The following is a 13,390-nucleotide window of genomic DNA, read 5'->3' as shown; positions in this document are numbered from 1 at the left end:
ATACAGATGGCCAACAGATACATGAAAAGGCTCTGAACATTGTTAATCATCAGGAAGATGCAAATCAAAACCACATGGGATACCACCTCACACCTGTAAGAATGGCTTACAAAAAGACAAAAAATAACACGTTAGTGAGAATGTGGAGAAAGGGAGCCCTTGTACACTGTTGCTGGGAGTATAAATTGATGCAGTCACCATAGAAAACAGTGTAGAGGTTCCTTGAAAAGTAAAACTACCGCAGCATCCAACAATTCTCCTTCTAGACATTTATGCAAAGAGAATGAAAACACTAACTTGAAAAATTATATACACCCGCATGTTCATTCAAACATTATTTATAATAGCCAAGTTATGGAAATAATGTATCCATTAACAGATGAATGGGTAAATAAATTGTAGAATATATATGTGTGTGTGAATATTCTTCAAGCATTAAAAATTAAGGAAACATTGGAATTTATGATAACCTGGATAGACCTTGAGGGCATTATGCTTAAGTGAAGTAAGTCACACAAAGAAAGACAAATACCATACGATCTCACTTTATGTAGAATCTAAAAACAACAACAGCAAAAACCAGGACAAAAAGCCAAAGAAACAACTGAGCTTATGGGTAGGAGGACAGACGGTGATTGCCAGAGACAGGAGATGGGGGCATGCATACAGTGGGGAAAGGAGGTCGAAAAGTACAAACTTTCAGCTATATTTATACATAAATATGTCATAGGGATGTAATGTACAGCATGGAGACTATAGTTAATGGTTTTGTTGTTTAGTTGCTAAGCTTTCTGACTCTTTGCAACCCCGTGGACTGTAGCACACCAGGCTTCCCTGTCCTTCACTATCTCCAGGAGTTTGCTCAAACTCGTGTCCATTAAGTCGGTGATGCTAGCCAAATACCTCCTCCTCTGTTTGCCCCCTTCTCCTCTTGCCCTCCAGTCTTTCCTAGCATCAAGGTCATTTCCAATGAGTTGGCTCTTAGTTGGTGATACTGTGTTGAATATTTGAAGGTTGTTAAAATGGTCGATCTTAAAGCTTCTCATCACAAGGAAAACAATTTTGTAGCTGTTAAGGTAATGGATGTTATTATTGTGACTTACTGTGATCATTTCATGAGAAAAGTGGGTAAGCAAATTCACCAGGGATTTATTTGCAGTGTTTTGTGTGAAGGGTTCCCTCCATTTTAAACAAGCCTTAATTATTTCTACAAAAACTATATCTTGGATGAGTAACATAGATATATTCTCTTTGTGCTCCTGGGGTTCTGTTGAGAGGGATGTGGCTAGTGGCAGTGCAGGCCTGCAGTTTACTGGAAGATTAATATTCTTTTCAATTTGAAAGAACTTTCATTTCACACACACAGAATAATATAGAACTATTTTTAATTTATTTTTTAATTTATTTGCTGCACATAGGATCCTTAGTTGCATTTGGGATCTAGTTCCCTGACCAGAGATCGAAGCTGGGCCCCCCTACATTGAGACTGTGGCATCTTAGCCACTGGACCACCAGGGAATTCCCTAGAACTATTAAAAAGATGTTGGTGGAGATAAAAAGGAAAAGTTGACCACACTATATGGTTAAATTTAAAAAAGCAAATTGTGAAAATAGTATGTTTTACATACTATCTTGTTTTATCAGAAATTCTCTGTCAATATTACATTCTGTAAGTCATACTAACTCTTAGTGGGGACTCTCTGCTCTCAGCTTTTGGTCTCTTTTCTAGGGTACTGATTTTCTCACGGTGTCTGGTGCGTGTGAGTGTGTGTGTTTCCTGTGCTTGCTTGTGTAAATGCAAGTGTTCTGTTTGGTGTTCGGCTTCAGTTGAAGCGACTGGGAGGTCTCTCCTGATCAGCTCTGTAGGTCTGTGCTGGCTGCCCGTGGTGGTGGCGTGGAGGACTGTGTGGCGTTCTTCCCCACACTAGTCTCCAGAGAAGCTCTTTGATTTATGGAAATTAAATGTTTCTGCTTTCAAGTGTTGATGTAGTTTTTGTGCATTTCTTTTGAAATAGAAGAGATTCTTTGGGAATAATTAAAAGAAAGTTTCTTTTTTTGCCCCTGCCCCCCATATTTGTGTTGGTCTGAATAGAAAACAGGATCACAGTGCTTACAGAGAACAAGAAATGTATTGGTAGTGGTTCTGTACCAGCTTTGGAACTTGGGAAAAAGCAGTGAGGTGGAGGCTAGTCGAAATAGCATCAGCTTTACCATGGCACCTGTGATCGCCCCCCCACCCCATCACTGTTAGTGCCTGTCTTTTGGTTAACTTTCCTTTGTGTGTTTTCTTTTCTTTCTTGAGTTTGTTTATTGAAGTGTAATACACTTGCAGAAAAGTACATGTATTATAAGTATAATTTTTGCAAACTGAACATTTTCATGGGGCTTGTACTTGCATGATAGAACATATAGCACAGCAGCAACCCCTTTATATTCCTTCCTTTGGGCTTTTTAACTGTATATGAGCAGAGTGAAAAAGTGAATTTTAGTCCATGAAAGGCTAGAGTTTCTATATATTGTCTTATTGGGATACAATAAACTTTCTCTTTACTCTTGAAGGTGTATCTTTCTGCCATGTACATATTAAGCTATTCATCCAAGTTGTCAGAGCCTTTTCATTTTCCCAGCCATGAATATCTTAATGGAGTATTTTTCCTGACTGAAAGTACCTTCTTGTAATATGTACATAGTAAATAATCTCTTCTATCCACTCACTGTGTAAGAAAACACAGTCCAGAGAGTGAGAAATGGATAAAATGAATGGTGTTTTGCTTATAATAGCTTTTGCATGTAGTTACAGTAGTAATGAAGTGAGAATGATGTTAGAAATAGCTTTGAAGACTGTCAGAAAATGATCAAAAGCCTAAGCGCTTGCAGGGTTCTAGTTACCATGGTGACTAAGACTGTCGAAGCAGGATGGAATACTTGGTGGGATTATATAAGGCAGCGTCTTGAGACATGTATTTCAGATATGCAGCTGTGTCTACCAGTAGTGTCCTTGACTTTTGAAACAGCACAGGCCCGCAGTCACTAAGTATTTGTCCCCAGGAGAGCAAATGCCCAAAGCCAAAATAAATGTTGGAAGCTATAAACAAACAAACATACATGCATATGCAAAGAAGTGCACCAAAGTGAAGTGTATTGGTCTTAAATAAAAATTATGGCAGAAATTTGTATTAAACATGCTCCTTAATATTTCCGAATAAAGAAGAAATCATCACCAGTGCTTTCTTCAACAGCCTATTTTTAGGATGCCTTGGTTGCCGTGTAGGTAGGAAAGGACAAGTTCGTGCCCTTTCTCCCCTCTCATGCTCTTTCCTCTCTCTTCCCTCTCTTTTTCTTCCTCTTTCTCCTCCTTCTTCACAATATTAATGCTTTCCTAGAGGCAAATTTCCACGGACAGGCAATAGTAAAGTGCATGTTATTTCAGAAGTAATACCCTAAACTATCTGTACAAGCTTGTGATACCTGCTTTTATTTGGTATGGTTTGCTACCTGGGAACAGTTGCACTTGCAGTTGAGGTAGACGGCCACCAGGGTGCAGTAGATGTTGTCATCCTGTGATCTAGAAGACCACTGACTGACAAAAATTTAATGAGCCACAGATGTGGTTAAAAGTTTTTCTAGTAGCCAGATTTTAAAAATGTAAAACAAAGAAAAAAGCTCAAATTAATTTTAACAGTATATTTTATTTTATTCAGTATATCCAAAATATTTTCTTTCAACATGTAATCGATATAGAAAAAGTATTGAGATCTTTTACATACTCTTTTTTTTATACCGAGTTTTTGAAGTACACTGAATAGTTTATACTTTCACACATTTCAGTTCAAATTAGACATATTTCAAGTACTCAGTAGCCACACGTGGCTATTGGCCCAGGCAAAATTCCTCCCCCTTTTAGCTTCTGTCCTCAGAATGGTCCACTGTGCTTTCTGGTGAATACATGCTGGCTGTTTTGGGGATTTTCTTCTTCACGGTCCATCCTCTGTCCCCATGGTTTCTGGTCTGTCTTCCTGCACAGATGCTGATAGCCTTCAGGTCTTTTGGCTATTGGCAATTTGTTCCCACCCACTCGTATTTTGGGATTTGAAGGCTTCCTTATCACTTATTATATTAGTTTGCTAGGGCTATCATAACAAAATGCCACATACTAGGTAGCTTAAACAACGGAAATTTATTCTCTGACAGCTCTAGAGGCTGGAAATCCAAGATCAACATGTTGGTAGAGTTGGTTCATTCTGAGGCCTCTTCTCCTTGGTTTGCAAATGGCCATTTTCTTGCTCTGGCCTCAAGTGCATCCCGGGTGACTCTCTGTGAGCCCTAATCTCCTGCTTATTAGGACACAACTTGTTGTCAAAACAAGTCAAAATGTTGCTGTCAATGGCATCCCAAGAGTGAGCTCCCAGAGAAGGACTTCACTAATGTAGAATCAAAATCTGGGTTGTTTTTCTCTATGGCAGAAAGGAGAGAGTATTAGATTACAGACTCAAAGGGGTTATGAATTTCAGTCATAGCTCAACAGTTAACTGGCCATGAGTTCCTGGGCAACCCATTTAAGCTCTCTGCTTCTCATTGTAGTATGTATGTGTATTTACATATATTTGCACATATCTGCCTGCAGTGCAGGAGATGGCAGGGACGGGGGAGCCTGGTGGGCTGCCGTCTGTGGGGTCGCACAGAGTCTGACTCGACCGAAGTGACTTAGCAGCAGCAGCAGCAGCCCAGGTTCTGTCCCTGGGTTGGAAAGATCCCCTAGAAAAGGAGATGGCAACCCACTCCAGTACTCTTGCCTGGAGAATTCCATGGACAGAACAGCTTGGAGGGCTACAGTCCATGGGGTCACAAAGAATTGAACATGACTGAAGCGACTAACATTTTGCTGAAGAAGCCATGCATTTTAGGACCAGACTAAAGAAAGAGGAGCTAATGAAAGAGACCGTTAGAACAGAAAGAAGAAAGAATTACAAGATGCTGAAGAAGTGGTGAGCCAATAGGGAACCTCTACGAAGGTGACCCTCTAAGGAGGACTGATCTGAGGACTAGAAAGTGGCTGTTGGATTAGGTGTCAGTAGGCATCATTGTGGATGAATTCCATGGACAGAGGAGTCTAGTGGGCTACAGTTCATGGGGTTGCGAAGAGTCGGACGTAACTGAAGTGACTTAGCACGCACACATGCTACAGGTATCAGTGATCCTAGCAAATTCACTTTAGTAAAGATGGTTGATTTGTAGAAACTTGTAAGAAAGTTCCTATGATTTGACATCTCAACTTTACATTTGAATCATCTCTCAGAAGTAGGTTTAATCATCCCCACTACATTTCTTCTCATGTTCTCCCAACTTTTTGTTGATAGAATTGAGGATTTTAAAAGAGAGTGAGATTAGTGTCATACTTTCAGTTTCCTCTCAAGACTTGTGAAAAGAATATGACCAGCCAATTTATAACATAGGTGCTTTTGCAAAATGTGAAATATAAGGTCATTTAGCTTATGGGCTAATTCACACAGCCCCATTTAATTTAATTCCATGGACCATTAATTTCCCATCTCTACTGACAGTAATAATGACCAAATGATATATTCAGAGTTTAAAACTAGAATCAAGCTCTGAATAGTAGAGGAATTTATCTAAAACTCTTTATAAGGTATATTAGTTAATTTTGTTTAGACTCATCGTATGAGAGTTGTTTGAATATTAGCTTCTATGGTATGTTTCACTAGAAAAAGGGTGACCATAGGACTTGTCCTTTAGGAGGTTTTTTTAAAAAACTTAAACCATATTTTGAAAAAGAAATTGCTGTCTTTATAGCTGATACTTCATATTGGAGTGGTAGATGCTGTAAATTCTTTCAATGAAAATAGTATAGAATCTAGTAAACATTGTTCACAGCTATAAATCAGAAAATACTTGTACATTACAACTTATGTTTGGAACCTTGTTCTAATCTTTTAGACCACTTTTTTGTGCTTTTAGCCTTCATGGAGAAGTCCCTTCCCCTAAAACCATTTCCACTAAACACCTGAAATTATGTAGTCGTGAAATAAAATACTGAGCTCTAATTCTGTTTTCTCCCTTAATATGATGTATTACTTAGGTTTATTAAATCTGTCAGTTTTGAAAATGCAAAAGAACTTGTAGGCAAATGCCTAGTTGAAAGTTTGCCTGGAGACTTTACATGGTATCTCACAAACACTCAAGGGTTGTCAGTTTCCCTGAAGTTAATGTTGTCTAAAGCTTTTATATAAAATACAGTCTTCCTAGCAGTAACTACTTGATAAGAGTCTTAAAGATTCTAGCAGCAGTTTCAATTTAAAAATAACTTATTAGCTCTTCCTAATGCAACGTCTCACTAGAGATCCATGGAGATGTAAAAAAGATAAAAACTTGGGATGAATTTAGAAATTATCAGTAGTATCTATAGTTAACCTGTTCTGTAATCTGAAATGAGTTTCTCCTTATCCTAATAGGGTAATGGGAATAAATTTAAAACTGAAGTTACTAGCTCACTCTTGTAGTATCTGAAAAGTTTGGGTAGAAAAACCTTTTGCTTTTTTCCTCATTGTCTTAACATCTGGTGTGTATGTATGTATGTATGTGAAGTCACTCAGTCGTGTCCGACTCTTTGCGATCCCATGGACTGTAGCCTACAACGCTCCTCTGTCCATGGGATTTTCCAGGCAAGAGTACTGGAGTGGGTTGCCATATGCTTCTCCAGGGGATCTTCCCGACCCAGGGATTGAACCCGGGTCTCCCGCATTGTAGGCAGATGTTTTACCATCTGAGCCACCAGGGAACATCTGGTACAGAAATGCAAATCTTCTTTTACTCATTCCACTTACAGAAATTTGCCTATTATTCATATCATATAACTCTTCAAGTTTATTAGTAGGATAATGTTTATTGCAGCATTTTTATGACAGGGAAAAGCTGGAAGCAGTGTAAATGTCCATCAGGAAGAGATTGGTTGAGTAAATTGATTCATTATATACTATATTATACACAGTAAATATTGATATAACTCTATCTGCATTAAAGAAACATGTGATATATTAAATTAAAAAGGCATGTTACAGAATATTATATTTAGTGTGATCCCACTTATGTAAAACAATAGAAAGACTGACATATTTAAATGTATATAGAAAATGCATTTTTAATTGTGGTTATTTCTGGGGACTAGAAGGAAAAAGCAATAAGCTTATTTTTTTATTTCTTGTTTTATACACTGTATAGTATTTTTGTTTTCTAAGAGACTTATTTTCAAAATTGAAATAAAAGAAAAAGATAAAGTCTCTCACAGATTGTTTATAAAAGTCATTCCCTTCCCCTTGTCTATGCCCATGAGTTATCTCCGTCTCACACTGACACTGGGCTGGGCCATGAATTTGCTTTGGCTGATGGGACAGTACAAATATGATGCAGAGACTTGAAAAGAAAATTGCACAACAGAGCCACCCTCTGTTTTGCTACTCTTGGGATCCTTGCAACCACCCTCGTGTAAACAGAGGTAGCCTGTTTTATGATGAGAAACACGTGGCCCGGCACCCTAGCCACCAGCCAGGCTGGACATTCAAGGGAGACCATCCACTACTGGCTGTCCACAGTTGCATGAGTGAGATAAGTGTACCATGCTCTAATCAGTGAGTGATTATTATTCCTTTTTGACATGAAATGCTCTCAAGATTTCGTTGGCTCTATCTGTTTGGTTTAGGTTAGCCTCCATGTACCAATAGCTAAACCTACAATATTTTGAGACACTTCCCTCTTTCTCTTGTAGACTCTGTTACACATACCTTGAGTTTATCAGGCTTCTACAAGACAGCCAAATCCTTTGATTCTTTCTCCACATCTATTTTGTCCCTTTGAAAGAATGTACTTGGGGCCACTTTCATAAATGTTTTCACAAGCTTTCATGAAGAGGTTTTCCCCTAGGGATGAGACTGTCTTAGGTGGCATTTATAGCTATCATTTCTCAGTTGGGTCTTTTACATCTAACACATTAAAAATTGTGCTTTTCAGTATTGAAAGTTCTGGAGTTTGTGGATTTCCTCTTTTCCTTTTCAGCCCTACTTGCAGCTAGTTCTTTAGTGAGTTTATCTTTCTGGTATTTTGTGAAGTGTGTCTAATAGCATACTGTTCCCTGGTGTATTTGTATAAATCCACAAGTTCATTAGTCACGTTATCTACTTTCCAAGTTATTGCAGGCAAATGCATTTTGCCTCTGTGTTATATGTTAGCCTTCAGTAACAGTTTCAATCCCAGTGCCGGTGTCCCATACTATTTCTTAGGGCAATAACTCAGTCCTGGTTCTGGTTTCTTTTTTAGCAGCTTTTCCTAAAGAAGGCTGCTGTAATAACTCCAAAATTTTAGTACCTTACTAGGGATTTCTTTCTGACTCTCATGTTAAGCTACAAGTTGTCTGCAGTTCTGAGGCCCCATTAAATGTGTTTAACTCTGTGTTCCAGGCTGAAGAACAGCCTTATCTTGGTCTTAGTTCAGAGAGAAAAGTAAAAATGCTGAATCATGTAATACTTCTTATATCTTCTTCTCAGACATGTTGTAGATAACATTTCATTGGCCAAAGCAAGTTATATAACCAAGCCCAAGGACAAGGATATATAGTTTCACGTTTGGGAGGGGCGGGAGCAGTTGAGAACACCACCACCACCTGCATATCCACTTCTAGATTTCCTCCCTAACGCAGTGTTTTTCCAAGTGCTAAGTTCTTAGCTGAAGACAGACGTGGAAGTTAACAGTATATAAGATCACCCAAGGTCAGGGGAGAGGATCTACAGAGGAGAAGAAGAATGAACTGTTAGAGGCAGGAAAGAGAAACAAGAAAGAACGTGTCCTAGACCCCCACAATACAACTGTTTTTGCTCTAAAAATTGTAACTTTTAAAAATAAATAAGCCTGAATTGAAAATGCTTTAAATCGGGCCAGTTTGTATCATCACAAGACTTAATTTCCAAGGAGTATCCGAGTTTTAAAATTAATAGATGTTTACTTGTCATTACAGAGATTTGCCACAATATGGACAGAAGCAGTGGCAGTCCTATTTTGGAAGAACTTTTGATGTTTACACCAAACTCTGGAAATTCCAGCAGCAGCATCGGTAAAGAATTTTTAAAGTTTTTTTTGTTAGTCACAGTTTTGACTGTTACTACCTCAGTGCTTTTTATCTCTTTGTGTATCTCATTTCATCTTTGTTACCAAAAGAAAATAAATTGATTTTTTCCCCCTATTTATTTAAGTTTTTCAAGTGTAATAGTATCTGACTTTTAAAGACAATATCATATTTGAAATGATTCAGATTAAGTAGGTAGGCAGATTCATGATTTCATCCTGAAATAGGTATTGTTTATTGGCCAAAGCTATTGGGGGAGGGGGTTGCTTCTAATTTCCATGAACGTAGCTCAGAGAAGTTTATTTTTGTATTTCAGTATACTCTAAATAGACACTTTATAAATGGTTTTTGAATTTGAGTGCTTATGTTAAAATCTCATGAAAAATTCATGAATTTCAGTTTATGTACTCAAAATTTCATGGTGAATTGCGTGATACTCTATCCTGTGAAATTAACACATTTGGTTATTTTTGAAATTTATAGTCTCTCATTTCTATTTTCTTATCTCCTGTGTAAAACAGACAAGTCTTGGATAATCGGTACGGCTTGAAGCGGTGGCAAATAGGGGAAATTGCTTCTAAGATCGGGCAGCTCTACTACCATTATTAGTAAGTGAGCTGCGAGTGGGGAGATAAAGCGCGCTCCGGATTCAAACACAGCATGCAGGAGTATGCATCAGTGCATATCCAGCAGGAGGGAACGCGGACGAGTTACACTTGAAATTCTAATAGTTCAGATCATCTTGATTAAGACAGCATTTTAAAGTGACCTTCCATAATCAAAGTGACATTATTTGCTTCAAAGGCTCACCTTCCAAACAGTTCATTCGGTCAGATTCATTTGTAAACTTAAAGGAGTATGACCCTTGGTTTTAGATAAGAAAAATACTAAATGAATTTATGGTTCTTAATGGCTTCACTTGAATCTTGATCCTTTCCGGAGACATAACATAACTGGTATGTTTGTTTGAATGAGTGGTTTTCAGGAGGATACTTTAAAACCAATCCTTGTATGCTGTGTCTGAAAGGTACATGAAGTCAATAAAGATATTTTGACTACATCTGTATAGTCCCACCCATGTGTCAATGAAAGAAGAGAGCTCCATTTAGGATCCAGACATCGAGTTATCATTAAGTTGTATCAGGCATTTCATAAAAGGCTTGGACCATTTGTAGTTTAGTTGGCCAGAGAATTCCTTCCTCTTCCTGTCTTTTGGCATGCCACTCAGATTCCCACCATTAAAATCACTTTTCCTGGTAGGATATTTTCTTAAGAAATCCCTTGTAAAACTAGCGATGTTATTGTGTGTAACTATGTGCTGTGCTTAGTCTCTCAGTCATGTCCAACTCTTTGCACCCCCGTGGACTATATAGCCTGCCAGGCTCCTCTGTCCATGGTGATTCTCCAGGCAAGACTACTGGAGTGGGTTGCCATGCCCTCCTCTAGGGAATCTCCCCAACCCAGGGATTGAACCCAGGTCTTCCACATTTCAGGTAGATTCTTTACCGTCTGAGCCACCAGGGAGTCCCAAGAATACAGGATTGGGTAGCCTAATGCCTTCTCCAGCAGATCTTCCCAACCCAGGAACTGAACCGGGGTCTTCTGCATTGAAGGTGGATTCTTTACCAGCTGAGCTACCAACTATACTTCAATTAAAAAACAAACAAACTAGAAATGTTGAATAAAAAATCCAACTTATCAGCATCCTATGAAGATTAACACAGATCAGGGTCCATTTGTCAGTCCACTGGTCCCAGGCCTTTAATCCCAGGAAAGATTTAAGTGAGTAGAATGCTGTTTGGAGAAGCCCTTTGAAGAATGAGAATAATGTGTACTTTGGGTTGCTATCAAAAAAGGCTTGGGAGCAGAGGGGAGGTTTTTTTTTTTTTAATTATAATTATTATTCTTTTCATACATCTTATGGGTAATACGATTATTGCTTTGGTGATTCAAATCTAGTGTAGTCGTTCCCATCCCTTCCAGTAGAGGAAGAGAGGAGTAACAAAACAAGTATTTATCATGGTGAAGAGTCTGAGACACTGTCATACTTAAGTTTTTCTTTCTCTCTCATAGCCTACGCACATCTGAGACCAGCTATCTGAATGAGGCTTTCTCCTTCTATTCTGCAATCAGACAGAGATCTTACTATTCTCAAGTCAATAAAGAGGACAGGTATGCACCTTCTGTTTTAGAAAGAGGAAGATAAAGCACTGAAACTTTTTAGTGTGTGGAAATTAGGCAGAAAAGCATGCATTTGTTTATAACTTTTATTCATTTAATGGGCTTTATTGAGTGCCTGCTATATATGAGGCCTTCTTAAGCATATGGAAGTGTGTTACCTAAAAGCAGTAAATATCATGGATGTTGTGAGAGATGTCACAATACCAGGCTAGGGTCAGAGCCCAAAGAAGGGTGGGTTATTTCTTTATCAGAGATTGGGGTCACATGAAGTTTCATAGAAAAGAAACAGCTCCAAAATGAGGCTTAGCTGATACCTTTGTTCTGTAGCCTATATCATCTTAGTCTGTATACGTTCAAAACCTATTGGAAACTGTCACATAGGGACTAAAGAAAAATGTATAATGGTGTTTGATTTTTCTTTTATAAATCCAATACCATTTTACAGTCATGTAGCTTCACTGTTATGGAAAAAAAGTCATGTTAAAGTTATTCATCCCCACTTATTATGTGTCCGGCTTGGGTAGGAGAAGAAAATGAAAAGAAGCTGTACAATCATCTTTTTTAGATGATTACCTTTTCATGGGAGTCTCAGACACATTTGGGGTACAGATAGATTCAGATGAGGATAGAGTTGTTGAAATCAGGAATCTGCTGGAGAATCTTTGTTGCTAGGATTCAAGAATTGTTGAAAGATCTGAATATTCTCCCTACTCCCAGTAACAGAACTCACAGTCATTATCTAAGTGAAAAGATTATATTCTGTTAGAAAAAGAATAAAATGTAGTTTTGACATTTTTCTAGAGAATACTTTGTGGTTGGCTGTCATAAGCTTTCCAGCTAAATAGCAACATTTTGGGGAAAGCCCCACTCTGGTAAATCCCCTTCATTCCCTTGCAAATCTTGTTCAGACTTGTCTGGAGAAATTTGCTTGAAACAAGGTATGTAGACGCTGAATTCTACATTTTCCCCCCAGGTCTTTTTGGCTTTGCCTTACTTCATGAAGTTGCATCAGTTACTTTTCTTTCAGAATTTCTTATGGCTTGCTTCACATATTTTCACTACAGATACATTTCTTCCAAGTCCCCCCCCCCCTTTTTTTTTTTTTGCATTCATGTTGTATAATTTCTCTGAATTCTTGATGAGATAAATTATCTCTCAAAAATACAGAAGGGGTATGTAACACTTTATTGAGTGAAAAATACATATAAGCAAAGACCTATTTTAAGCAATAGTAAAATACCTTGCATAATTCACTTTTATGCATTTTCTAATTTGACACAAGGGAAATTGGTCTTAGGTCCCTTGGCTTAAAACCCAATAGTTTGACTTAATAAAATCACTTACTGTCCTAAGAGCAAACCAGCTCATATGACTTGTTTCTCTGTGCTGCCTCCTAGAGCTGGGCAGATGAACTGAGCTAGAATTGTTTGGAACCAGGACAATGAAATCTCTTAGGCTCAGAATCAAACTAACTTAGAGTCAAAGGACACTTCAGTATATAAAATCTTGATTTTGTTCCCTATACTTTAGGAAGGAGTTTGTTCAGTTGGTAAAATTGGTTGTTTCTTAGTTCACACAGGGCTGGGGGCCATCAAGGTAGCAGTTGGTGACAGCTGCTAAAACCAACAGCTGGTAGATTAAAACTAAGTAAGAAAGTATTCCACAATTTCACAGTTGCTTTAAGAGGCATCTCTCCTCCAGAGGTCAAGTTCTCCCTGCATCGTCTCAGTACCGAAGGAATATGTCAAAGCCAGGAGGAGTGGTACGTTCCACCGATCACCACGGTGACTGCCTGTCACCAAATACAGACAGCTCTCAGAATGTCTCTGTTCCACGGCCTGTCCTGTTGAGTGTAGGAGACGTTTGCACATAATCACTTGTCCGAGCTGTAAGCCCCAATGGTTATGAAGGACGAAGGCTGAACCTGGTTAGAGTTAAGACATGGAGAAGGTGAAGTTTCTGAGTGTACAGAGGCTGGAGGGAGACGTTGCAGTCTTGAAAAACAGTTTCTCAGGCAGATGTGTCAAGAGTCAGCATCTTACAATTAGTGGTCCTAGCAGGTTGGACAAGGCTGCAATT

General features: G+C 38.5%; 1 protein-coding gene across 3 annotated transcripts in view; it reads left to right on the top strand.

Annotated features, from left to right (window-relative positions):
• Positions 1-13,390, top strand: part of SCAI (suppressor of cancer cell invasion) — a 122,967-nt gene that overhangs the window by 63,196 nt on the left and 46,381 nt on the right. For all 3 annotated transcript variants that reach the window (XR_002181821.2, XM_019970832.2, XM_070799233.1), the window contains 3 exons: positions 9,023-9,118; positions 9,652-9,738; positions 11,204-11,302. Coding sequence is in view for 2 of the 3 variants with exons in the window: in XM_019970832.2 (XP_019826391.1) it covers positions 9,023-9,118; positions 9,652-9,738; positions 11,204-11,302 (282 nt within the window). In the remaining variant the exon portion in view is untranslated. The remainder of the gene's footprint in view (positions 1-9,022; positions 9,119-9,651; positions 9,739-11,203; positions 11,303-13,390) is intronic.

This window comes from Bos indicus, chromosome 11 (assembly GCF_029378745.1).
Source record: "Bos indicus isolate NIAB-ARS_2022 breed Sahiwal x Tharparkar chromosome 11, NIAB-ARS_B.indTharparkar_mat_pri_1.0, whole genome shotgun sequence".
Taxonomy (NCBI): Eukaryota; Metazoa; Chordata; class Mammalia; order Artiodactyla; family Bovidae; genus Bos; species Bos indicus.
The sequence above is the reverse complement of the archived record's forward strand: the minus strand, read 5'-3'. Positions and strand labels throughout refer to the sequence as shown.